General features: G+C 43.0%; 1 protein-coding gene across 3 annotated transcripts in view; it reads left to right on the top strand.

The window, feature by feature from the left end:
- The window catches only part of EXOC1 (exocyst complex component 1), a 52,090-nt gene that overhangs the window by 13,143 nt on the left and 14,319 nt on the right, over positions 1–24,628 (top strand). The window contains exons 4-10 of one of the 3 annotated variants that reach the window (XM_058667285.1): positions 2,302–2,489; positions 6,334–6,561; positions 6,730–6,862; positions 7,745–7,854; positions 13,951–14,100; positions 19,206–19,311; positions 23,709–23,753. In XM_058667285.1, the coding sequence (XP_058523268.1) occupies positions 2,302–2,489; positions 6,334–6,561; positions 6,730–6,862; positions 7,745–7,854; positions 13,951–14,100; positions 19,206–19,311; positions 23,709–23,753 (960 nt within the window). Of the gene's footprint in view, positions 1–2,301; positions 2,490–6,333; positions 6,562–6,729; positions 6,863–7,744; positions 7,855–13,950; positions 14,101–19,205; positions 19,312–20,158; positions 20,183–23,708; positions 23,754–24,628 lie in introns of all 3 variants that reach the window. The other 2 variants (XM_058667286.1, XM_058667287.1) reach the window with 2 other exon arrangements.

Here is a 24,628-nt window from a genome sequence, read left to right as displayed (position 1 = left end):
TGTACAGTCACAGCTGCCCTTAGAGTAATCCCAGGAATGGCATGTTTCCCAGTGATCTCCAGTGACTAGGCGCGGGGGTTTCCTGAAAGACTGAGAAATGGAGAACTGCATTTTTAATCATTTTTATTTTTGATGATTTTTGGTTGATTAGGGTGATAAGGGCCAAGGGCTACAGGAAGGTGGGTGAGAGAACCATTTCCACATTCTTTTTTTCCTTCCTGTATCTGGGAGAGGAGAGGGAGAGAAGCCACATAAAGCCTCCCAAAGGCCTCTGCACCCTGGCATGGAGGACAGCCATCCGGCACCACCCCGGGGTCCCCAATGTGGAGCATGCTCTGAGGGTCCTGCTCATGAGACAACTGCACTTTCAGTCACTACCAGAAAATGAGTGAGAAAAAATGGGTCCAGGGACTTCAGCTTCTTATGGAATTTTCCACTTTGTAGCTGATTTTGATGTTGTCTTTTGAACCTTAACTTAGCATGAAATTCAGATGAGATTGGGTGGTATTTAAAATGTAAGCCTGTGAACTTGTCCCCCAGCTAATACTCTGCTTGCTTTCCTCTGCTTCTTTCATATTTTTTACTCTCCAGAACTGCCTAAAGTTACAGAAGGTGCGTAACACCTTTTCTTATTCTATTCCATGTGTTTTTATGACTTGCTGCTGGTATATACTATTGGGACATATTTTATGGAATTGTGTACAGGGGTAAATTTGTACTGAACAACGATATTTGCAATAGCATCAATGGTGATGCCTACTGTTGGCTTGCAGTGAACCATTCTGTAGGAGAGAAAATCCTTCTGAAGCACTTGTAACGATGATGTAAGTGCCTGTGTGTGTAAGGAGCAGAACAGTGGTTGGTGAAGTCCCTGACTTCTAGTGGCCTCAAGCAGTCCCAGGACAGCGTGTGACCTCAGTGGACTCAAGGCACAGGAGGCTTGCAAAGCCTCACTACAGCACCTGCTTCTGTGCTCTGTAATGTGTGTACCAAAAGTTTTAGTTCTCTCTCTACTCCTTTTTCTGGGATGTTACCTCCATCTTCCTATCTTGTCAGCATTCTTTCTAGTAGATCATTCATCTGTTATTTTAAGTTAGCTGTTCTTTGTTGTGGAACAAATTAGCAGTTATGGTGAGTGTGTTTATCAGTTGTCAAACAAAACAATACTGGAACCATTCAGAGTTTGTGATTTAAGTCATGTTCCATTAAGTCTATAAAAATCAATAGCCTGAGAGTAGTAAAACAGCCTCTTAGGGATTAAAAATAATCTTTCATTGACCTCTGCTGGTCACAGGCTTTGTATAAAATGCCCAAATGATAGTGTATTCTCTCAATAAAAACTAACTGAAACATTTTATCTAGAAAACATTTTCTACTTAAATTCTTGGTCTTTTGTTTAATTTCTGCATCTTCACAGGCAAGTTGTTGTTGCTCATTTAGTTGAGAGAGCCATAACACATTTACAGAAATTTTGTCAGTGCATATGAAATTTTTCAAGCAAAGAAGTGGGAATTTCAGTTAATGCTTTATAGAAATGACTGAGAAGCTGAAAGAGAGTCAGAGAGAGAGAGAGAGAGAGTACTCCCAAGTGCTCGTGTATTCTCTGCAGTTCCTGCAGTGGACCGCGCTGGGTCAGGGCCAAGGCCAGGGCCTGGGGTTAGCTGGTCTCCGGTCCGGCAGGCGCTCGTTACTTGCGTCAGCACCACTGATTGCTAGACTGGAGTCCAGAGGGAGGAGTCAGAGCTGAGTGTCAAACCCCGCTCTCTGACGCGGGAGTGCTCCCTAACCACAAAGCTCCTGGGCCCCAGGGAGTATCTTTTTCAGTGTCCGAAACCATGGATTGTAGATACATTTTTCATTTCAGTTAAAACATTGTTTGGAAAATAAATGAAGTAAGTCAGAGAAAAAAGAGCAGAATACCAAAAGGAAATTTTACCTGGAATAAAAAGAAAGTTAATTGTTTTGTTGAAATGTTTTTGTTAGACCAGGCACTACCTCAGGCGGGAAGTAGGTTCGTCTTTGCATGTTTCTGTTTAATTTTTATCTTAATACTTACAAGTTGATAAGTTAGTCTGCATGCTCTTTGTTATTTTTAGCATTTATTTTATTAGCATATGCAACTCTTTATAAACATAAGTTCTGCAGGATTTTTTTTCATGTATTTTGAATCACCGTTTTCTATTTTTCAGCCACTAAATGTGCCCTATGCCTATAATTGACCTTACAGACTAGGTGTAAGTTCTACCTTACAATCGTTGCTCCTTTTTGACTGTTTTATTTTGACTTTTCACGCTATTGAAGAATCTGTTCCGAGTGGGGAGAATCAGAGCGTGACGGGAGGTGATGAGGAAGCCGTGGATGAATACCAGGAGCTAAATGCAAGAGAAGAACAGGACATTGAGATCATGATGGAAGGCTGTGAATACGCCATCTCCAATGCCGAGGCCTTTGCAGAGAAATTGTCCAGAGAGCTGCAGGTGCTGGACGGGGTAAGACTCCTCGTGCCCTGTGAACGTGTGCTGGCGGTAGATGGAGAAGGCCGGTGACATTTACGCTTTACTGCCTTAGCACCCAAGCCCTCAGAGCGTGAGTGTTGCTCTTCACACACAGCATCAGCCACCAGTTTTTCACTACTCTTTGTTCTTCTAAAAGGCTTTGCATTTTTAATTAATGTAAAATAACTGTTGGTTAATGGGCTAGACAGTGACATTTCAATACATATGTATATGTCTTCAAATCAGGGTAATTAGCATCTCAGACATAATTTCTTTGTGTTGAGAACTCAGACTTGTGTGTGCTGGCTGTTCGGAAGAACACAGCTGTCGTCCCCTGTAGCCATAGTACTGTGTTGTGGAACAGGAGTTACCATGCTGTCCTGCCCTCCCCTTCCTAGCCGCTGGAGACCGCTGTTCTGAGATGAGCCTTCGTAGCTTCCACAGCAAGTGAGGGCACGCGGGCTTGTCTTGCCTGGCTCATTTCACTTACAGTATGGCCCTGCTCCATCCAGGTTGCCACAGATGACAGAAGCTCACTGTTTGTTTTTAGTGGCTAAGCAGTACTGCCTTGTGAAGGTGTGCCTCATTCTATCTGTGCAGCAAAGTGTAGATTGTCCACATATCTTAGTGACTGTGGACAGTGTTGCAGTTGGACAGCCTGGCAGGGGGATTTGTAGATCGTGTGTTACCTGCATTCCCGGGTTTGGGGACTGCCACCCCATGCTGCTAGTGGCTGTACTACACTATATTCCTACCCAAAATGTAGCAGAGTTCCTCTGTGTACCATCCTCAGCAACATTTGTTTGTGTTTTTGTTTGTCTTTTTAGCAATGCACATGCTGACTGGGAGTAGACGTCGTCTTGTTTTAGTTTTTCTTTGTTTCCTCAACTGTCAGAGACGTGTTCAGCCTGTTTTGTGCTGTTCTTGTATCAAAGACAGAACCATTTCTGTTGCACACCTGTGAAGGCAGTTAGCTGAGATTGTGGGTTTTTGGGGAGGGTCATGGTGGTAGTGGAAGAGCAGCCAAGGTCAGCATCCCAGGGGTGCCACCCCCTTGCCTGGACACCTCCTTCATGGGGCGCCCCCTCCCTTGGAGCACCTCAGTGCAGCTCAGTGTCAAGTGAGAGCGCGTTTGCAAAAAGGGCCAAATTGGAAAGAAAGCAGTGAGGCTGAAATGAAGACCTTGCCCAAAGGAAGCGGTTCAGTGAAGTGAAGACGGCAGGCCAGGGGGAATCGCTCCGTGTGCCTGCCCTGCTGTCTCAGAGCCGAGCTGGCACTGTACACACACACACAGTGTCACAGGTGAGGAAACGCGAGAGCAGCAAACATTAGGGCTGTTTTGTTTGTTTTGTTCTTAAGAAAAAGCTTCAGGGAATAAGGGCCATTTTAAAGACCTTCAGACTTTTGGTGCTTTATGCATACACAGCCAGAAATGGTGTGATCTGACTCATACTCAGCTTATGTGCATATTCTAAGCTTACAAGTTTACAAAACTCCGTGGAGACTAAACTTGGAAGAGATCACGTATACTGTGTGTATGTTTCAGGTCATCAGATGGCTTTGCCGTTTTAATTTGAATTTGGCAGCTTCTTTGTTTCAGAGTTCAGGACTAATACCAGAATCTTTTAGAAAAGCATGGTAAGGACTTCCTGGTTTGTTCCTGCTTTGCCTTTAAAAAAAAATTACTGCCAATGAGCAAGAAAAGAAAAAAAAATGGTATATTCATTCACATCCTGCCAGTACCAGTGTGTTACGATTTGAAATTAGTTCCATGTATCCTTCAAAGACTGGCATACTACTGCTACCCTTTCAGTTAAGATAGTATGTAAAGCATTTTGTATTTATTTAGGGTTTCTTGTAAGAACTAAGGGATTTTTTTCTGTAGCTGGTAGAAATGGAAGAAAGATTAGGATGACATGGCCTTATGCCCCTAAACGTCCAGGGCTGAAAATGTGCCCTTTGTGCAGAACCCACTTGTGCAAACTACAGAAACACGAAATCCCAATAGAGAAACCAGGGCATCGCTGTGAAATGCTTTGCAGAGAAAAGGTGCCGGAGTCCAGCTCCAGCTGAGTCCGGAACTCGGGAAGGGTGCGTGGATGAGGCGTGAAGAGAGAAAGAAAGGAGACGGACCACCAGATTCCTTGATCGTAGTGGACCAAGCGAGAAAGCTGTCCGCTTTATTTATACAGAAGCAGTACAAAGTTTTTTCTTAGGGGCATATTGACATAGCTTCAGGGGGGCACAATTTACAACTTCTTGAGAAATGATTGAGGAAGGATTCCATATTCCTTGCTTATCTTGGCTTGTCAGTCTTCATCTGCTCTCCTCAGGTCTGGACTATAACCTAGGCGCCTCCTGTATCAACCAGACCCCTATCTTGTATGAGTTAAAAGGTCTGGGGCCTTGGTCTATGGGGATCGGGGTTATGACATTAGTTGGCCATTAGGTCTGTAAGCTCACACAGTTTGTTAACCAAACAAGTAAAGCAAGGGTAAAAACGGCGGAAAGAATTGCAGTTAGCAATGAGCTAAGTTACTCTATTTAAGTTTCAACTCTACAATGGATGAGTGAGTGTTTCCAAAGACAATTCTACAAATTGTTTCAGTATTAGGCAAGGCATTATCCATTCCAACGTTGCAACCAAGAGTTTCTCAGTAGACCACACATCTTATACAGTAATACACTCCTAATACAATTCTTATTCAACTTATCTATCACTAAATGGGAGAAATACATCAAGAGAGAAAAAACATGAAGATCTAAGACAAAAGGTTATAAACATTACATTCCTCTACAACTGCAGGCTCTACAACTTCATAAGTGATCAAACAATAATCAAAAATATATCTTTATGATATTAGTGAAATCACCCTGTATTTCCTCTAGCTAAAAATTTATGAAAACAACTAAAGCAACTACATTTTCTATATTCTAAAGAATTGCAAGGACAGGCTAACCTTTAAGACCACAGTAACTATATTTTTTGCCTTAGCAGGATAGGCTTCAGGGTTACAGTAGCTATATTCCTCGTCATAGCAGGATGGCCTTCAGGGTCACAGTAACTATATTCTTTGTCATAGCAGAATGACCTTTAGGGTCACAGTAACAGGATAACTTTTAGGGTTCCTCTTATCAAGCCATTCCCCAGAAAGCATGATAAATATCTGGGCCAGATTTTCTGGCAATGGGTAAACAGCACAGACTTAATTATACTCCTGTGTGTAGTTAAAGGCCCACTCACCAGGACATCCTCAGTGACATTAACTCTTAAGCTCATGTTGGTTGTAAAAGCCATCTCACAGGGGCAGACAATGCCTCAATAGATTACATAGTGGGGTGGTTGAGTACCCATGCAAAGGGGAGTGAAAACTGTGTCAAGGTGGTCAGAGATGAATCCACTTAGCCCTGCTAAGCAGCTGGTAGCTCCCCGGGCCCTGCCAGTCAGGGAGCTGTTCTCTTCACACCTTCGTGTTATTCACACCTACTGCATGGACTCCATCAATAGAGGATGAGAGACAGAGAGGAAGATCTAACATCCACTGATTCACTCCCCAAGTGGCTGCAATGGCAGGGACTGAGCTGGTCCAAAGCCAGGAGCCAGCAGCTTCTTTCGGATCTCCCACATAGTTTCAGGGTCCCAAGGCTTTGGGCTGTCCTGGACTGCTTTCCCAGGCCACAAGCAGGGAGCTGGATGGGAAGTGGAGCAGCCAGGGCATGAACTGGTGCCCATATGGCACGTTCAAAGCAAGGACTTCAGCCTCTAGGCTGCCGCATTGGGCTCTAGAAACAGTTCATCTGTATACTCTTACACATTGGTTTGCTTTTATTTTCCTAGGCCAACATCCAATCAATAATGGCTTCTGAAAAGCAAGTCAACATCCTGATGAAGCTGCTAGACGAGGCTCTAAAGGAGGTGGACCAGATTGAATTAAAGCTGAGCAGTTATGAGGAAATGCTGCAGAGTGTGAAAGAACAGATGGACCAGATCTCTGAGAGCAACCACTTGATCCACCTCAGTAACACCAACAATGTGAAACTGCTCTCGGAGGTAGAATTCCTGGTGGTAAGTGTAATAACCTATCAGCAGCAAAAGCAAAAAAAAAAAAAAAAAAAAAAAAGTCCTGATTCCTGCGTGAGAGCAGACCTTAAAATAATTTCAAGTACCAGGTGACAGGATTCAGTAGCAGCTTGCCTGTCCGTTTTCCCAGAAGTGTGTGTGTGCACGTTTCAGAACCACATGGACTTGGCCAAAGGGCACGTGAAGGCGCTCCAGGAAGGTGACCTGGCTTCGTCCCGAGGCATCGAGGCCTGCACCAACGCCGCTGATGCCCTGCTGCAGTGCATGAGTGTGGCCCTCAGACCAGGTGGGTCGCAGCTCCCCGGGGCGGGGGGTATCGCACTGGAGGCTCTCCTCCGCCTGGGTACCCTCAGAGCAGGTGGGTCACAGCTCCACACTGGAGGCTCTCCTCCGCCTGGGTACCCTCAGAGCAGGTGGGGCGCAGCTCCACACTGGAGGTTCCCCTCCGCCTGGGTACCCTCAGAGCAGGTGGGGCGCAGCTCCACACTGGAGGCTCCCCTCCGCCTGGGTACCCTCAGAGCAGGTGGGGCGCAGCTCCACACTGGAGGCTCCCCTCCGCCTGGGTACCCTCAGAGCAGGTGGGGCGCAGCTCCACACTGGAGGCTTCCCTCCGCCTGGGTACCCTTAGAGCAGGTGGGGCGCAGCTCCACACTGGAGGCTCCCCTCCGCCTGGGTACCCTCAGAGCAGGTGGGGCGCAGCTCCACACTGGGGGATCCAGGTTCCCCTCTGCCTGGAACGGGAAGAGTCTGACGGGATTCACACAGCTGGCAGTGTAGAACTAGCGATGGTGGAGACTCAAAGGAATTTCACCCGACTTCCAGTGAGTCTGCTAACAAAAAAAAAAAGTCTTCATTTTAGTCCTTTTTAATTGCGTACTGCTGACTCTAGTCAACAGTACGAGCCTTCTTTAGTCCTGTCCCGAGAACCTAGCAGCACAAGGAGGGTGCGTTGATGGAGCAGGCAGCAGCACAGGGTTCTCCCAGCCTGTGGGCTTGAGACTGGAGTGTGCGCCGGCACCACCAGCATTGTCACAGCACGCGTGGCCGGTCGTGCACGTTCCTCACCGCCTGCAGGGGACGCTCAGCTGGGAGAACCGCTGTGCTACTTTATCATAAAGCGGAAGAACAAACCAGTTAAACCATTGAGGAAGCACTGTTGGTGTTTCAGGCCACGACCTGCTCCTGGCGGTCCAGCAGCAACAGCAGCGCTTCAGGGACCTCAGAGAGCATTTTGCCCGCAGGCTGGCCAACCACCTCAACAACGTTTTTGTTCAGCAGGTAATTTAACCTACTGTTGAAGCAGACATGTTCTGTGGCTTATCTGTGTATTACTTTAAATTCTCACAGTAAACTTTATGTGTTCAGTTGCAATTGAAATGGATTCCCTCAATTTTAAAATTTGAGGTTTTGAAATATGTGCATATCTGTGCACAGATGCATCTTTGGTATTAGGGAGACAGATTATCTGCTTTCAGCTGAAATTCTGTGATCCTAAGAATCAAATAAATAACTCTTCATTAACTCATTTTCCATGTAGATATTTATAGAAATAAGTTCAAATTTGTTTGTTTCCCATGGGGCCTGTTTTACTTTTCGATGTGTTGAGGTGAGAACCAGGACTTGATTTGTTGTTGAGCTGTTTTGTGGGCTCTCCTTGCTTATACACAGAGGTCAGAGTATACCTGCGGGAAATAACTACAGATCAACTGTGTGTTTCAGATGACTTCATCTTTATATAAACACCTTGCCTACAATTTTATGTGCCAAGGAATGTTACAATGAGGGATGTGGCAATGCTGTTACTGTTAATAGTATTAGGAGTACCTTAGAGGGATTTGAATAGAGAGTATTTTACTATTAGGTGTGATAAATTTCTTATTTTGTTAGAGTTATTGGGGAAGATAATTGGGAGGAGAAGTTCATCAGGATAATGCCATCTGGAAACATTGGGTTCCTTCTTTGTTGACACCTTGCAGTGTTCTAGAACAAGTGTACTTACTGTGTTTTATTTCTGATTAGTTTACTCAGGCCCTCCTTCAACTCTATAACAGGTCCTACTCTCTTTCGGTTCCTGTGAGTACATCAAAGTTGGCTGAAGCTTCTCTGGTTCTTCTCGGCATTTGTTTTTCCCTATAAAGTTTGCTAAACTTAACAGCAAAATCTTCACATTATAATCTAGCTTTATCGCTTCTCAGCCTTTTGGCTAAGATTGTATAATCTAGCTTACTGATTTAAGCTACCCATTAACCATATTTGTAGCTGGTTTTAATGTCCCATTGCGGTTTATTTTGGCTCAAAGAGGGCACTTGATTTCATTCTGCTTGTTTTCTTCCTGTCATTCTTTCAGTCGCGCACTTACTGCTTCATTTGTGTAGTGCTTATTGGCCAGTGATGGAGGTGCAGAGCTGACACTGACCTGGCACAAGGGACAGGCTGACTTTGTCCCTGAGGAGCTTCTAGGACAGGGAAGGGAGAAAGGCAGACACACTAGCTGGTTAAATGTTGTGTTTCTGGTATTGTGAGAGCATGAAGAAAGACCACCTGAGCAAGCGTCAGGGGAGTCAGGGAACTCCTTCAAGACTTGATTCGAACTGAAAAGCATCAGGAAAAAATAAGCTTAGGAGTAGCACAGAAAATGCCAATTGATGGGCCCGGCGGCGTGGCCTAGCGCTAAAGTCCTTGCCTTGAACGCGCCAGGATCCCATATGGACACCAGTTCTAATCCCGGCAGCTCCACTTCCCATCCAGCTCCCTGCTTGTGGCCTGGGAAAGCAGTCGAGGACGGCCCAAAGCCTTGGGACCCTGCACCCGTGTGGGAGACCCGGAAGAAGTTCCTGGTCCCAGCTTCGGATTGGCGTAGCACCGGCCATTGTGGCTCACTTGGGGAGTGAATCATCGGATGGAAGATCTTCCTCTCTGTCTCTCCTCCTCTGTACATCTCCTCTGTACATCTTACTTTGCAATAAAAAATAAATAAATAAATCTTTTTAAAAAAATGCCAGTTGACATATTTTCTTACATAAGATCAATAGCAGTCATTTCTCTGTGATTCCACATTTCTTAAAAATAATCCTATTGACAGTGAAGTTATGTGCATTTATAGAAGGGATCAGAAATGCCAGCCCATGCACAGTGGTCCTTTTTGCACCTTGAGTGTTAGCTATAACCTATAGTCATGTATGGTTTTGCTTCCCTGCCTTGTGAACTAATGCTTTGTTTAAAATGAATGCTTCCCAGTTCTGCAAATTTTAAGTGCATTATTACATGAGAGTGATGCATGGTCAAAACCAGAATGTTGCAACAGCATAGAGTACGTTGAAGAACGTGGAAGAGGATGTCCCAGGGTCCAGAGAAAGGTCTTTGTGTGTGTGAAATTCAGTGCATCAGACCACATAGTGAGAGTCAGGTGACCACGGGGAGATGCAGTCATGTAATCCAGTACATTCCTTTGCCAGTCACCAGGTTGTATTTGTATGCTTGTTATGAACTTACCCTTGTCAGTAGGTAAGAATGAGAGACGGCTCTTGGCTAGAGATGCTTGTGAGAGGTCAAGACTAATATACTTGAAGCTCCATATCAAAGTATATAATAAGGTGCTAATTGTGCACTATGGCTTCATCCCAAGTGCGAAAGTGAGTTTGAATCAGATAGAGAATCACAGGTGAGGCAGGACTCCAACAGAGTTCATGCAAAACAGTTAGAAATATTGTACTGAGATTAGGAACAATAATCTGCTGAGTACAACATAACAAAATAAAGAACATGGATTCCCAGTCTTTGTAAGTTTCACAAATTAGAAAACCAGAGAAATAAAATTTGGAAACTAACCAAGACATTGATTTTTGCATTTACCAAGAAAGACTGTTGAATACTGGGGCCATTGCTGTGACTCAGCGAGCGAAGCTGCTGCTTACAGCGTCAGTGTCCCAGATTGGAGCTGCTCTGCTGTGATGCCCGGCTGCAGCAGGGGATGGGCCATGCCACGTGGAGGACTGCACGGAGTCCCTTACTCCCGACTTGGCCCTGCCCAGACCTGGCTGGCCGTTGCAACCATGCAAGGAGTGAACCATCGAATGGAAGGTTTCTCTCCCCTCTTCCTGCCCACTCTCCTGTAGTCAGGTGTTCAAATTAGCCAATTTTATCGCAAATTAAAGGAATGTACATTCTAGTAGAAATGTAAAAGTAACCGAATTTTTATAACATAGAAAAGAATTTTAGGGAAACCTCATGTATTTAAATAAAAGGTTTGACCGTATTTTTGAAGGAAGAGAAATATCTGCATTTTGCCAAGTTGTTGTGAAGGTTAGAATTGATAGAGACTGAACAAGTTAGCAATCACTTGATGAGTTGATTTTTGTACATTTATTATAATAAGAATCTTTAAGCATGTCTTAGAGTTCTAGATCTGATACATTCTGTGTTTATGATCACATCAAGCAGTTTAAATAGTAAATGCTTTATTATTTTCTGCAGTTGTTTTGAAATAATTTTTCCAAAATTGATAAATCCTTTTGCTAATACTAATAACGTTAATCCATCTTAGTATAATGCTCTGTTGTTACAATGTTCTTTGTATTGGAAGTTTTCAGGTGATTGTGATGTTAAAATTCTATTTTCATAAGAAAGTGTTGAAGACAAATAAATGTGGAAGAGCTAATTGTTCTGTTCCAAGGAGGCAGGATTTTGGTGATTGAAGAACTTTCTGGCCCTGAAGGAAATGATGGAATAACAGAATGAACTGAGCAGATAGTGGTAGAGAACATAAACAGTGTTTTTTGAGTGTTAAATAACGGGAAAATTTTAAAAGATTGCTTTGGTACAGAAAAAATATCTAATTTTTAAAAATTGGAAAGCATTTATATGTATCAGAATTTCTGAACTCAGTGGACCTGATGCAGGCGCACAGTGTGAAGCCATTGGCTCAGCTCATGCTGCGCCCTGCCTGTCCCTGCGTCTGAGCATCCTCTCCCGCGGCGGCACCTGGCGCCTGACGAGCGTTTCTGCAATGTGAGGTTTCTGTGCACCTGTGGCCACTGCAGAGCCTGGCCCAGTGGTCTTATCTGTGTGTTTTCATGTGAAGTTTCTTTGTATGTGTTGTGAGCTTTTACTTCGTGGAAAAGATGTAGGTGCCTAGGCAATCCAAATAATGCAGATTCTGTTGGAGGACGTGACTGATTTATGCCAGTTTAGCCATCCAGAAAAGATCATTCAAAGCTCTTGAGTCACTTGTGGTCAGAAATCCTCATATTTTAGGAACAAACTGTTTTCAGAATTTGGGGCCAAGATCAGAGGTGGTTTAGAATTACAGAAAAAGGACCCAGTACAGTAGCATAGCAGCTAAAGTCCTCGCCTTGCATGTACCAGGAACCCATATGGACACTAGTTCGTGTCCCAGCCACCCTGCTTCCCATCCAGCTCCTTGCTTGTGACCTGGGGAAGCAGTAGAGGACGGCCTAAAGCTTTGGGACCCAGCATTCCCAGGAGAGAGCTGAAAGAGTCTCCTGACTCCTGGCTTCGGACTGGTTCAGCTCCGGCCATTCGTTGCAGCCACTTTGGGAGTGAATCAGCACACAGAAGAGCTTCCTCTCTGACTCTTCTCCTGTCTGTATATATTCCAATAAAAATATTTTTAAAAATTACAGAAAAGGATTTCAACCTGTGTCCACAACACATCAATACATAGCATCTAGGGGAGCTGTGAACCTGATGCTTCTGGGTTCTCAGTGTTGAGTGTTTTAATTGACGAATGCATTTTTGCAAAATTTTCTTGGCATCTTTGGTCCTGTTTCCCGGGTACCTAACTAGGTATCAGATAAATCTTTTAAGTATATTGATTATTCAGGCCAATTTTTAATGTGGTTTCTATAACATGAGTTCTTACTATTCCATTTTAAGGTGAGGATACAATGTTACATAGAGAGAATTTTTCAACAGATTGGTTTGAAACTTTGGTAAGGAACTCAGATAATGCTGGAGGCTGTCCTGATCTTCTTTGTTGTAAAGAGACTTCTCCATTGATGTGGAACTGTATTCCTCTGGACTAGGAGGTTTTCTTTCTAGATACTCTAATTATGAAGAAACCATGATGACTAAATTCTTATTTTATATAATGTATACATAGTAAGTACATAAAATTTTAAATTTTATTATGCTTTTTCAAATATTATAACACGTTTATAATTAACTTTGAGTAACTTTACCAGGAAGTTCGTAATGCCAACAGTCTTTGTTATTTTAGTACATTTTTCCCAAAATTCAAACAGATCAGCTTGTAACTGTCAAGGCAAGAAATGACTTCAAAATGATATGTGGCCTTTTTGCCCCTTGCTTGCTGGGATGTGTGTTTCTCCAGGGAATCTACTCGGTTCATGTTTCAGCTTCTGATCTCAGACAGTGGCTTTGAGCTCCTGTGGCCCAGAAGGAGAGTTACAGGGTTCAGAAGAGGACTGGACAGATTTCTTATTTCATGTGCCAGTAATTGGCAGGCAGTAGCAATTTTTGAATCTGATTAAAGTGATTCTTGAAGCCTTCATTTCTTCAACTACCACATGTGTTTTCTGCAGTAGGACTCAGGTCATCATTTGTCTAAGGCTGGCTGTTAAAACCTACTGAATGATTTACACAGAAGTCTTGGCCATGTTTAGAAACAGCTATATATCCACTTTAAGAAATGCTTTTAATGGTGAATTTTAGACTGTGTTGTGAATATTAGGGGTTATCCTGCAAAACATAACATACAGCCATTGTCATCCCTCCTAGTGCTGAAATTCTGTGTTTAGCTGTTTTTTTTTTTTTTTTTAAATATCGTAGACACAAAGGGAATGCCGTAAATGTAGACAGTTTACAGTAAATAGCATTCCTTGTTTAGTGTGCTGGTTAATGTAATCTGTACCAAGCTTATTTGTTTAGTAAATCATAATATCATACTGTGTGCGAGACAAGTTTGGTTAATAAATTGCAGTTTATTTGTTTGATAATTGCTAGATAATACTGCATGAGAGAAGCATCCACGCCGTTCCGCTTCAGCAGGTGGGGTGAGAAGCTGAATGTGGTATCATTGTCAGGGTATATTTAACTGTGTCTTTCATTGAGAGTCCTCCTTTTATTTGGAAGTAGAGATGCCTACTGCAGTATAGCTTCCAAGAAGTTCAGTTCTGAGTGCTGTTCTTACATTATTTAGGGTTGGTTTGTGTTTGTAGTGTTTAGTGCATTTATATAGGATGATAAAAGACATGTAAGTACTTGGTTTTTATTTTTCTTATTCTGTTAATTTTTTGTCCACGTTTGGACATTGTTTTGAATTTTTCAATTGTGACAGTGTTTGAACTGTTGGTGATGTTAATTTACTTATATTTACTTATGTATCTACTCCAGGGTCATGATCAGAGTTCAACTCTTGCCCAACACTCCATTGAACTGACTCTGCCCAATCATCATCCGTTCCATAGAGACTTGCTCCGATATGCCAAGCTGATGGAGTGGCTGAAGAGCACAGATTATGGAAAATACGAAGGACTAACAAAGGTATGGGAAGGACTTACCGTAACGAAGGTGGAGTATGGAGCCTAATCATTGGCAATCAAGGGGTCATGGCTTCAGTTCCCTGGGTTTGAAATACTGTATGTCATTAGCAAAGCAGAAATTGAGTTTCTAAGCACTCATTAACGAAGGATAAAACTTATTTTGTTTACCTTGGTTAAAAACTACATTTCAGACTTAAGTGTAAAATAGTATAAATTGGGGCCAGCATTGTGGTATAGTATGTTAAACTGCTGCCTGCAGTACCAGCATCCCATATGGGTATGGGCTCAAGTTCTGGTTGCTGTAGAACCCAGTTCTGGCTGTTACAGCTATTTGCAGAGTGAATCTGTTTGGAAAATCTGTCTCTCCTTCTCGCCTTATAGCTCTGCCTTTCAAGTCAAAAGAAATGGATCTTTTAAAAACAATAGTATTAAGCTCCATCATAGCTTGAGGTATCTTTGGTTTAAGTACATGCTGTAATTATTTCCAGAGTTTGTTTATGTGTTGCGTACAGATTAGGGAGTAGGAACATGTGTGAGTGAGCTGTTTGCCTTCTGAGGATTCATGCTCCATTCCGTTAAGTCACAGCATCTTGATGAAGAAGCATTAACACTATTCCAGGTACCTGGGTCTGGACAAATAAGCCTTTTCTGCCCAAACTCTGGGAAGAATTGGACATAAAGCCATCAACAAAAAACTAAGTGCTAAACTTAAAATGAGATAAGATATATATATATAGCAGTTTCGTGAAGGGAAGTTCGTGTCCTGAAGCCGTGGAGGTAATTTCATGGCAGTATGGGGCTTCAGTTGTGATTAGGGTCAGATAAACCAGAAATCAGGAGTGCTCGGAGATGGGACAGACCCTGAGGAGGCTCACTGTGACGGAGGCTGACGTGCCGGAGTATGAAACCTTGAAACAGGATGTTGCGGAAGATCAGCTGTGGACTCTCACAGCCTTGCTTAAAGACCAGGTGGGGAAAAGTACATGAGAAGCTGATGTGACCGTTCGGCTGTAATAGTCTCAACCCAGGAAGATGCTAGAAGGACCGAAGAGATGTCAGCCAACGGAGAAGCTCCGAAAGCTGGTGGAGCAGTGTGATAAAAACCTTCTTGGCGCAGTGAGCTGAGGACGCTGTAGGCACCTCCCAGTGCAGGTCAGCGGCATGGGGCCGAGGCCTCCATACCCACCAGTGGGCTGTCCATGCTGGCAGCTTCTAAGGGCTGGAGGGCCAGCGTGGAAGGGAACAGTCACATGCTTCTGCTTGTGCGTATGCTAGAGGAGAAAGGCCATCCAAACCGAGAGCTCGGAAGAAAAGGAAGTGTTGAACGCTGGGGTCTGAGGGAAGATCAGCCAGGACAAGTGTCCTGTCCAGCAGGACAGTCAACGGGGTCGCAGCCACCTAGGAGAGAATGAAGGGACAAGAGACACAAAGAATGGACAGCAAGACAGTAGGTCTGATCAAGCTGTCAGTTTATTGATTTCAACTGAGGGTTTTTATATTCTTCAGTAACTAAGGCTCAGGGAAAGAGAAACTGGGACGCAAGCCATGGTCTCAAGACCGATTGTTCTTGAGCAGCCACCATATCAACAATAGTAACCAACATATCGACAATAGCGTAGGTAATCAGTAACAAGATGTTGGTAAGTACAGCATCGATCACATTCTGAAACAGTTGCTAGGAACAATTGAAGCTAAGCGTGTGATTAGTTTCATAACTTCTTTCCCAAGCATCTAGCCAACCGGGGGTTTCCACTGTCCCATAGGTCTATATTCAAAATGGCTTCAGTGTGGCTATAGTGCACGGCTCCTGACAGACAAGGTGCCGGGGAATGAGCTAGCGGGCTTCCCGAAAAAGCCTCCCTGACGGGTACAGTGCTGGAATCTTTAGGCATGGCAGGCTGGGGCTGTTTGAGGAGCAGTCAGCAGGCGAGCGGGCTCCAGTGGGGCAGGACACAGCTGGAAGGGAAGATGGATCACCCCAGGAAGCCAGCTTCTCCTGGGGTGACATAGGGCAAGGGACAGTGCTGGTAGAACTGAGCAGTGAGTGCCCATCATGATAGGATAGGGGTGGACTTCAGGGGCATTAGGCTCATGTCTTTTTAAAAAATAAAGCTTAAGGAGTACTGTCTACCTAACAAATACATAAACAGCCAGTGGTATTTGGGACCTCCTGCCTGAAAGAAGAGCTTAGAATTAGAATCTGTTAAAACATTGAGAGTATTTTTATCTGTAAGTTTTGTGAATTGGAGGTTTAAAACACACATCTAAGACCTGCGACAGGTGTGTTGGTGCTCAGTGACAGTCGTGGGAGCAGGGCGGCCATCGGAGATGCCCTGGACGTGCATGACGGCACTGGAGTTGTGAGTGCAGAGGTGGGGTCCACCCCGTGGCTGCCTGCCGCGTCAGGAGGAGGCCAAGCGGCGGAGTAGAGGTCTGTGGGCCGTGGGGTACTAAGAAAGGCCAATGGCATATCCCTGGCAGTGCATCGTTGGCAGCCTATCTCCTACATTCTTCTCTCCATGTCTGCTTGTGCTTTGTCTTTGATGTGTATTTATATGTTTGAAATAAGCTCTACTCCCTCTGTTTCTAAGCTGAGATTGTAAGAAAGGGGGCATATTCCTTTTAAAATATTTTTAAAAATATTATTTAAAAGTTAGAACTTGGCCTGACATGATGGCTCAATCGCTAAATCCTGTTCTTGCAAGCTCTGGCATCCCATAGGGGTGCAGGTTCGTGTCCTGGCTGCCCTATTTCCCATGCTGCTCCCTGCTCATGGCTTAGGGATGCAGGGCCGGATGACACCCTCGTGGGAGACCTGGAGGAAGCTCCTGGTAGAATGAATCAGCAAATGGCGGATCTTTTGTCTCTCCTCTCTATAAATCTACCTTTCCAATAAAAATAAATAATTTTTTTTTTTTTTTTTTTTTTTAAATAAATAATCTTAAAAAAATAAAGTTATAACTTAAAATATGCTTTTTAAAAAGGATTTTCATCCTCTAAAGTATTTTTTTTTAAGATTTATTTATTTTTATTGAAAAGGCAGATATACAGAGAGCAGGAGAGACAGAGAGGAAGATCTTCCATCTGATGGTTCACTCCCCAAACAGCTGCAATGGCTGGAGCTACGCCAATTGGAAGCCAGGAGCCTCTTCTAGGTCTCCCACATGGGTGCAGAGTCCCAAGGCTTTGGGCCATCCTCAACTGCTTTCCCAGGCCACAAGCAGGGAGCTGGATGGGAAGCGGAGCCCCTGGGATTAGAACCAGTGTCCATATGGGATCCCTGCATGCTGAACGCTAGGACTTTAGCCGCTATGCTATCGTGCCAGGCCCCATCCTCCAAAGTATTAACACATCTTATCCTGAACTGTTTTAGGTAAGATTTTTGTTGTACTTGGTTTTGTCTCATTCACTGAAATTTTTATTTGGCAGTATCTTAAAGGAAAAAATTATATTACTGTAGTTTTTTGCTTTTTGAAATTTTAGGGTTAATACTTTGAATAATTAAACAAATTTTCTCTCCTTGAATATTCAAATAAGTAATCAATAAGCTTTTTGCCTAATTGTGTTCTCAGTGAGTGGTGTTGTCCCAAGTTCACATGTCATACAGTATTCATAAATGTAATTTAAAGTGAGGAAGCATTATGATTGTCAAGCTAGTAATGATTTATAGAATCATTCTCAGTGTGGTTTTGATTGACAGTATTAATGAGCTTTTTGAATGAAATTTTGACAGGATATATATTTTCACATCAATCTGATTGGGTTATTAAAATGTTGTCAGAGCAGAACTGTAATTAGAAAGGAAGCAGGAAGGAATGAAAAAAGAAAGAAGGAAATCGACCAGCGTTTCCTTAGCAACAACGGCTGATTCATCCCCGTGGCCACAGATACGGGCACTTGGCTTTACACGGCTCACACGCTTTGGTGGGAACAGGAAAAGCCTGTTCCATATTCTTTAGGAAGAAAAATAGATATTTTTAACTCTTCAGTCAAAGAAATGTATTTGCATATATGTAAAAGGATCTTTTGTAAGTTTTTTTTTTTTTTACAAAGTTAGGAGATGTCACAGGGAATCCCACAAATAGATTTTGTCCACTTTTGAAAGAAAATTCAAAAAAATCAAAATACACGAAAATTTGGCAGGTTTTGTATTCTTGCAGCTGCATGTATTCCCAAGACTAAATTACAGCAGGTGCTGCTGGAACTTCAGCGTCAGCTCGGGGAGGTGGGAGGCGGGGACAGAGCCTTGGACAGAGCCTTGAGGAATGAGGAGTGATTGACAGCTCGGGGAGGTGGGAGGCGGGGACAGAGCCTTGGACAGAGCCTTGAGGAATGAGGAGTGATTGACAGCTCGGGGAGGTGGGAGGCGGGGACAGAGCCTTGGACAGAGCCTTGAGGAATGAGGAGTGATTGACAGCTTGGGGAGGTGGGAGGCGGGGACAGAGCTGTGCGGAATGAGGAGTGATTGACAGTGGTTGTGAACATCTTTCCTAGACCCGATTGTGGACACCCTGGAAGGAATTCGCCTGTGAATTCTTGCAGTAGCTATGCGAGATTTTCAGTTAGGTCTCAATAAAGGAACTCCTTTCAGAGTCACCAGCCTCAAACCTAGTTTTGATCTGTTGTACCCAGCTCCATGTTTTTAGGGGTAACGTCTTTGGCCGCTGCTCCTAGCCGTCCCTAAGCTCAGTCTAAGCCGAAGCCTGTTTTCAGGTGCACACGACGGGAGCCCACAGGAAAGAGCTGTCTGTTGTCACAGCTCAGCTGCCCAGCTCGCCTCCTCTGTGGACCCATGAGCCGGGGGGGTGGGGGGTTGCAGGGAGGGTGGTCGGTAGGGCTTGCCTCTCTTCATAACCTCCTGAGATTGACGGTCAGTCTTCGAGACTTTTTTTTTCTGATTGAGACTTCATATTTTTATAAATTGTTAATGTTCTGCTGCCCATTCAATTTGAAAAAAAAAAGTGGCCAACTCTCTGTGTCCCGTGGAAGGCACCAGAGTTCTGAACACAATGATTAACACAAGCGTGAAGGACTTGGGGGATTTTAAAAATGGAAATTGTTGTATTTATTTTATTAGTAAGGAGCACATGTGACTTTTGTTTTCAGAATTACATGGATTATTTGTCCCGACTCTACGAAAGAGAAATCAAAGATTTCTTTGAAGTTGCAAAGATCAAGATGACTGGTACAACAAAAGAAAGCAAGAAGTTTGGTAAGCTGAGGCCTGTCAGTTCTGTGACTTCCTGCTCAAAGGGATCTTAAGGGGGCAGACGGTAACAGTGGAGCCCTAGTCTGTTGCCTTGCTTTCCAGGTATTTCTTACAACAAATGTGTGTATCAGTAAATAGCTTTTTTACAAAACGTGTGCAGGATGTGAATATGACAGCAATTGTGTTCTCATACTGCAGTTTAAACTGGATTCTCGTAGGAAGCACGCTTGGCAAGCAGATGAAGTGCAGTGTGCTAGAGTAGTGGACCAAGAGAAAGATGTCGAGAGCTCAGTGTCGGGTTCCCAAAGGACCTTTAGTATCAGCTCAGGGCAAGCCATTGCTCTCCACAGAGAAATGGAAGTGATTCCCGGCTTCTTACTTCCCGCTGGCTATCTGGAATCCAAAGGAGAAGTTGAAGACGTTTCTTCCATGCCGCAGGGCTACAGAAATGCCCCCAAAGTGTCCGCTGTGATCATACCTCGTTTTCCTAGAGTCCTTTGGGAATTGTGTTCATTCAGTTGCTCCTGAGCATTCTCCACGGGCAGGAACGTCATTGGAAAGGGTAGCCAGCTCGGAAGTATCAAGTCCCGAGGAAGGTGATTTGCCGAGGCCACATTCTGCTGTTGCATGTCCCCATCTCTGGAGTTCCTTTTGGATGGAGTTCTGTGCCTATTTAAGTCCAAGCCCGGCCTTAACTGGCTGCCGTGTCCCCTTCAGTGTGTCTGTGCAGCTGCCTTTAGACTCATGAGTTCAGCATTTGCTGCTTGACGGCAGCCTATGCCCTAAGCCACCCGAGTCTTCGGAAACTGGACTCCATGTTAATGGCTCGCGTTTCCACTCTTTTCTTTAGGACAGAGGAGACTGTCTTTAGTAGGTAATTACTCTGTGATTCACCACTTGTTGACAGTGCAACACTAATACATGGATTGTACTAGCCCAGACTCTGGAACTGGTTTGAATCTGTGGGTATGTGCTCGCTTTGACAAAGATACTGACAGATCTAGGGCAGCAGGCTTTTGGAAACAGAAATGCTAACTCATCCTAAAGGTTAATTGTTCTTAAATAGTGGTGTGTGGATATCCTTGTTAATGTTCCACTGTGGATATGTTATGCTTCTTTTGAGTAAACAGCATAATATTAATGCAGTTACGTGTCTAATGTTTTCATTCGATACATTTGTCACCACTTGTTAATGAACCATTGTTTACTGAGAGAGCTCCTCATCAGCCTATAGAATCCAGAGAGAATGTAAACCATGGAAATAAAAGGAAATATTTCTAAATAGGCCGAAGTACAGCATTAGTCCTACTCGTAATAGTTTAGAAAGTCTGATTCATGTCAAGATAAATTCAGTACTAAAAGCGTAAGTCAGTTACAATAGTGTTTTAGTATTATTGCATTAATCTAAAACCTAGTTTTTCTTTTCTTGCCCCGGAGAAGTTTTTCAACTTGCTGAAAGTGTTTTTAATTCACAAAATGCATGTTTAGAAAGCTTTCTGTGTCTTGGACATGCTGAACTTCTCTCTCTTCTGTGTATTACACAGAGATGGGCAGAGTAATTTCTTGCATAAAAAATTACTGAATTAAACTCGATTATTTTAATATCAACTATAAGAGAAAAAATAATAAGCAAGCCATATGATAGAAACATTTGTTCACTTTTGAAGATAAAACTTTGTTAGCATGTAAAAGATAAATTTCAGGTTAAATAAAAGTGACTTGAGAAATTCCATGTAAGGTAGAATGCAAATGTTTTCAAATGTATCTTTCCCATAACTCAAACTATATTTAAACAAACTTTTAATAGTAATAAATAGGGCCCAGTGTGGTAGCCTAGCGACTAAAGTCCTCACCTTGCACACACTGGGATCCCATATGAATGTCGGTTCTTGTCCTGGCAACCCCACTTCTCATCCAGCTCCCTATTTGTGGCCTGGAAAAGCAGTTGAGGACACCCCAAAGCCTTGGGACCTTGCACCCACATGGGAGACCCAGAAGAGGCTCCGGGCTCCTGGCTTCAGATAGGCTCACCTCTGGGTATTTTGGCCACTTGGGGATTAGCGGATGAAAGATCTTTCTCTCTGTATATCTGACTTTCTAATAAAAATAAATAAATCTTTTTAAAAAAATAGTAGTAAATAGTACAAGTAAAATCCTGAAGTCAAAATCAGGTCATTGTAGTTCAGTGTATTTTGCTTTTTTTTGCTCTTTAAAGATGCCAGCTCACAGATGCTGACAAGGCTAGTGAGCGTGGCTACATCTCCCCGAGGGAAGCTTAAGGTCAAGGACACAGTCACTGAGAATCAGAGGGCTGGTCTTGTTTTTGAACAACTCTTTTTTTTCCTTCAATAGTTCTTAAAATTTGCTTTTGTTTGGAAAGCAGAGTTACAGACAGGAGAGACAGAGTGAAAGAGAGAGATCTTCATCCGCTAGTTCATTCCCCCGGTGGCTGCGAGTGAGTTCTGAAGCCAGGAGCCAAGAGCGTCTTCGGGTCCTCCACACGTGTGGAAGGACCCAAGCACTTGAGCCGTCCTCCACTGTTTTCCCAGGTCATTGGCAAGAAGCTAGATCTGAAATGGAGCAGCTAGGACTCAATTGGGCACCCACGTGGGATGCCAGCACATGAGAATAGAGGATTACATATTATGCCCCCCTTCTGGCCCTGGACCAATTCTTAACTCAGGTCTTCAGTATCTGCTTAGTACGAATGATTCGAAATACAGTGTGTTGAAGATGCGAGGGATTACCTTAACGAGAACGTGTTTGTGTGGATTCTTGCCCTTCTTGTGGGCTTGCCTTGGTAGCCTCAGGATTGCTGTTTTCAAGAATAGTTTTTTGTGTGGGAGTTTTTTTTTTTTTTTTTTTTTGTATTCTACAAATGTGCCTATTGAACTGGCACAAAAGAGAAATTTAGTCTTTTTTTAAATTAATAAGCATGTTAATATGGAAGTCTAGCTTCATAATATATGCCTTTATATAATTCCTGCTTTCGCTCCTGTTTCTCTAATATTTCCAAATCTTATAAATGTTAGACCAAAATCATGTTATCATTGTTGCCCCAGTGAACTAAAAAAATCCTGTTGCTTCTGAAGGGAATCTTGAGTACAAGGTAGAATCTGGGACTCGTGGGAAGATTAATTCGGTAAATATCTGTTGATTTCCTGACAGTAAGCGCTGTTCTGGCCCTGGACTGCAGCAGTGAGCAAAGACTTGTATTCTAGATGGACCAGTTAGTTAACATTTTGCCCAGGTGCTGTCCCTCATTACTGATGAATGACATGAACTTTTTATGAGTCCCCAGGTTCTAATGAACAAGCATTACTACTAGCTCTTTATTTGGTATGGCCACTAAAGAAATGAAAACTCTGTGAAAGGTCATGTTGGCTTTGCTGTGGAACTGGTGCACAGAGCACATGACACCGTAAGGCCACCAGGAAGGGCCCTGAGGTCTTCTGGAAGGATCCACGTTCACCATGTGGATCCCTTTAGCTTCCAGCCTCTCCTGGTGGCTTCAGGTGGCCAAGGCCTGGCAGCTTTAGCAGGCGACTGGCTTGTAGTCGGGCTTTGGCCAGGATCATGTAAATTGATAAATTGCTCTGGTTTTAAGGTATCTCTAGAGTACAGTTATGTGCCTTAATTTTGTTTCATTTTCTGATTTCTTTCTTTACCTTTCACATTTACTTCTAGAGGTTAGAATTTGCTATCAGTTGAAAAAATGGACCTAATAAATGCTATATATAAAGAAGTCTTAAGATAAAAAGAAGTGCTAAATGACCTTGTATTAAATCTGTTCCATTAGCATTACTCTCTCATCAGTTTTTAATATTGCATTACGTAGCTTTCATTCTAGACGTTCATGAAGCCAGTGACAAGTCATTAGCCTTACAGTTTTAATTTTAAAATGGTCTTTAAGCCCCAGTTATGACAGTTTTTATCAAGGTGTTATGTAAAATCATTCAGTGCAAGGAGAATGTGAGTTAGTTGATGTCTAAATCTACAACTTCATTCCAGTAAACATCCTTTAAGTTAAATGACTTAGGTAAATGACATTTTCAAAGAAAACCCAAACTTTCAAATTCAGTATTTTAAATTTAAATAAAGCAACATTATAAGCTTTTAAAAAGTCATCTAAAAATGGGGAGGAGAGGACAACAAGTATGTTTTTGCCTGAATGTTTGAATAAAAGCAGTGTGTTAAAAAACCAATAAAGTGTTTTCTCTTATACAGTTTCTCAAACAATAGCAAGAACTGCACGTGTGTTCACACCTGACTTGACGCTCATGGTTCTTTGCATGTGTCTTTTAAACTAGAGCTTTAACTTCCTCTTGTGCATGGTTTGTGCGAATTGCAGTTTATTAACTTGTCTTTGTCTTTGATGCTTGCAACCTAATCCATCACAGCTACACTGCCTCGAAAAGAAAGTGCTGGCAAACAGGAAGCAGAGAGTGAGTATGCTTAGTGTGTCAGTAGGTGTTCTTCATGCATGTCTGTTGAATGTCGAGAATTTAGCTACTTGTCTTGAAAGCAGATAACCCCGAAATGCTGGTTGCTCTGAATTGCCAGGAGTGAAAAATCATTAATAGCATGATGGTAGTGGCATGGCTACATCCAAGGAATATGTAATATTGTTATGTGACCAATGGAAGAACTAGGTATCAGACATTCATGAAAAGGCTTAATCATTACACTTTTGTTTTCAGGCTGTGTCTGGAAGTTATATGGTTTCTTATATGGTCAGATTTTGCATAGAGAAGCCAAAATTTGTCCTTAATCCTTTTAATGTCTGTATTTGATCCTTCTGACCATTAGTAAACGGTTTAAGTTAACTGACATTCAAGAAAAATGTTTTGAAGTGATTCTATTTGTAGTTTATATTTAATTTTGGATTAAAAACTCAATTCTTTAATTCATTGGTTGGGGGGTGTCCAGCTCTGTGTTCTCATTTCTCCTGGCTGTACTGGACACCTGCCTCAACCCAGTGCCCATACTGGTGGGTAGTGATGTGCACATTGCATTTCCACTGTTTCTCAAATACCACACGTTTTCAAATTGCCCTTTTCTCTTCACGTTGTTTAGGTTGAAAGGAGCCATAGTTAAGCTGCATTCTGGAAGTGTAGGCAGTCTGGGTTTAGGAGCGTATTAAATCAAATCATATAATTGACTTCTTTTGTGGAGGACAAAACAGTCAAGTATTGGCCACTTACTGTAGTTCAAACTAAAATGTTTTAATGCAGAGTCGAGCGGCAGGTGGAGCACAGTCACATTAGTTGGTGTGTTTCCCTGGTGCTCCATGAGCCTCATCTATACTTGTGTCTTTGAA

Source organism: Ochotona princeps, chromosome 7, assembly GCF_030435755.1.
Source record: "Ochotona princeps isolate mOchPri1 chromosome 7, mOchPri1.hap1, whole genome shotgun sequence".
Taxonomy (NCBI): Eukaryota; Metazoa; Chordata; class Mammalia; order Lagomorpha; family Ochotonidae; genus Ochotona; species Ochotona princeps.
The sequence above is the reverse complement of the archived record's forward strand: the minus strand, read 5'-3'. Positions and strand labels throughout refer to the sequence as shown.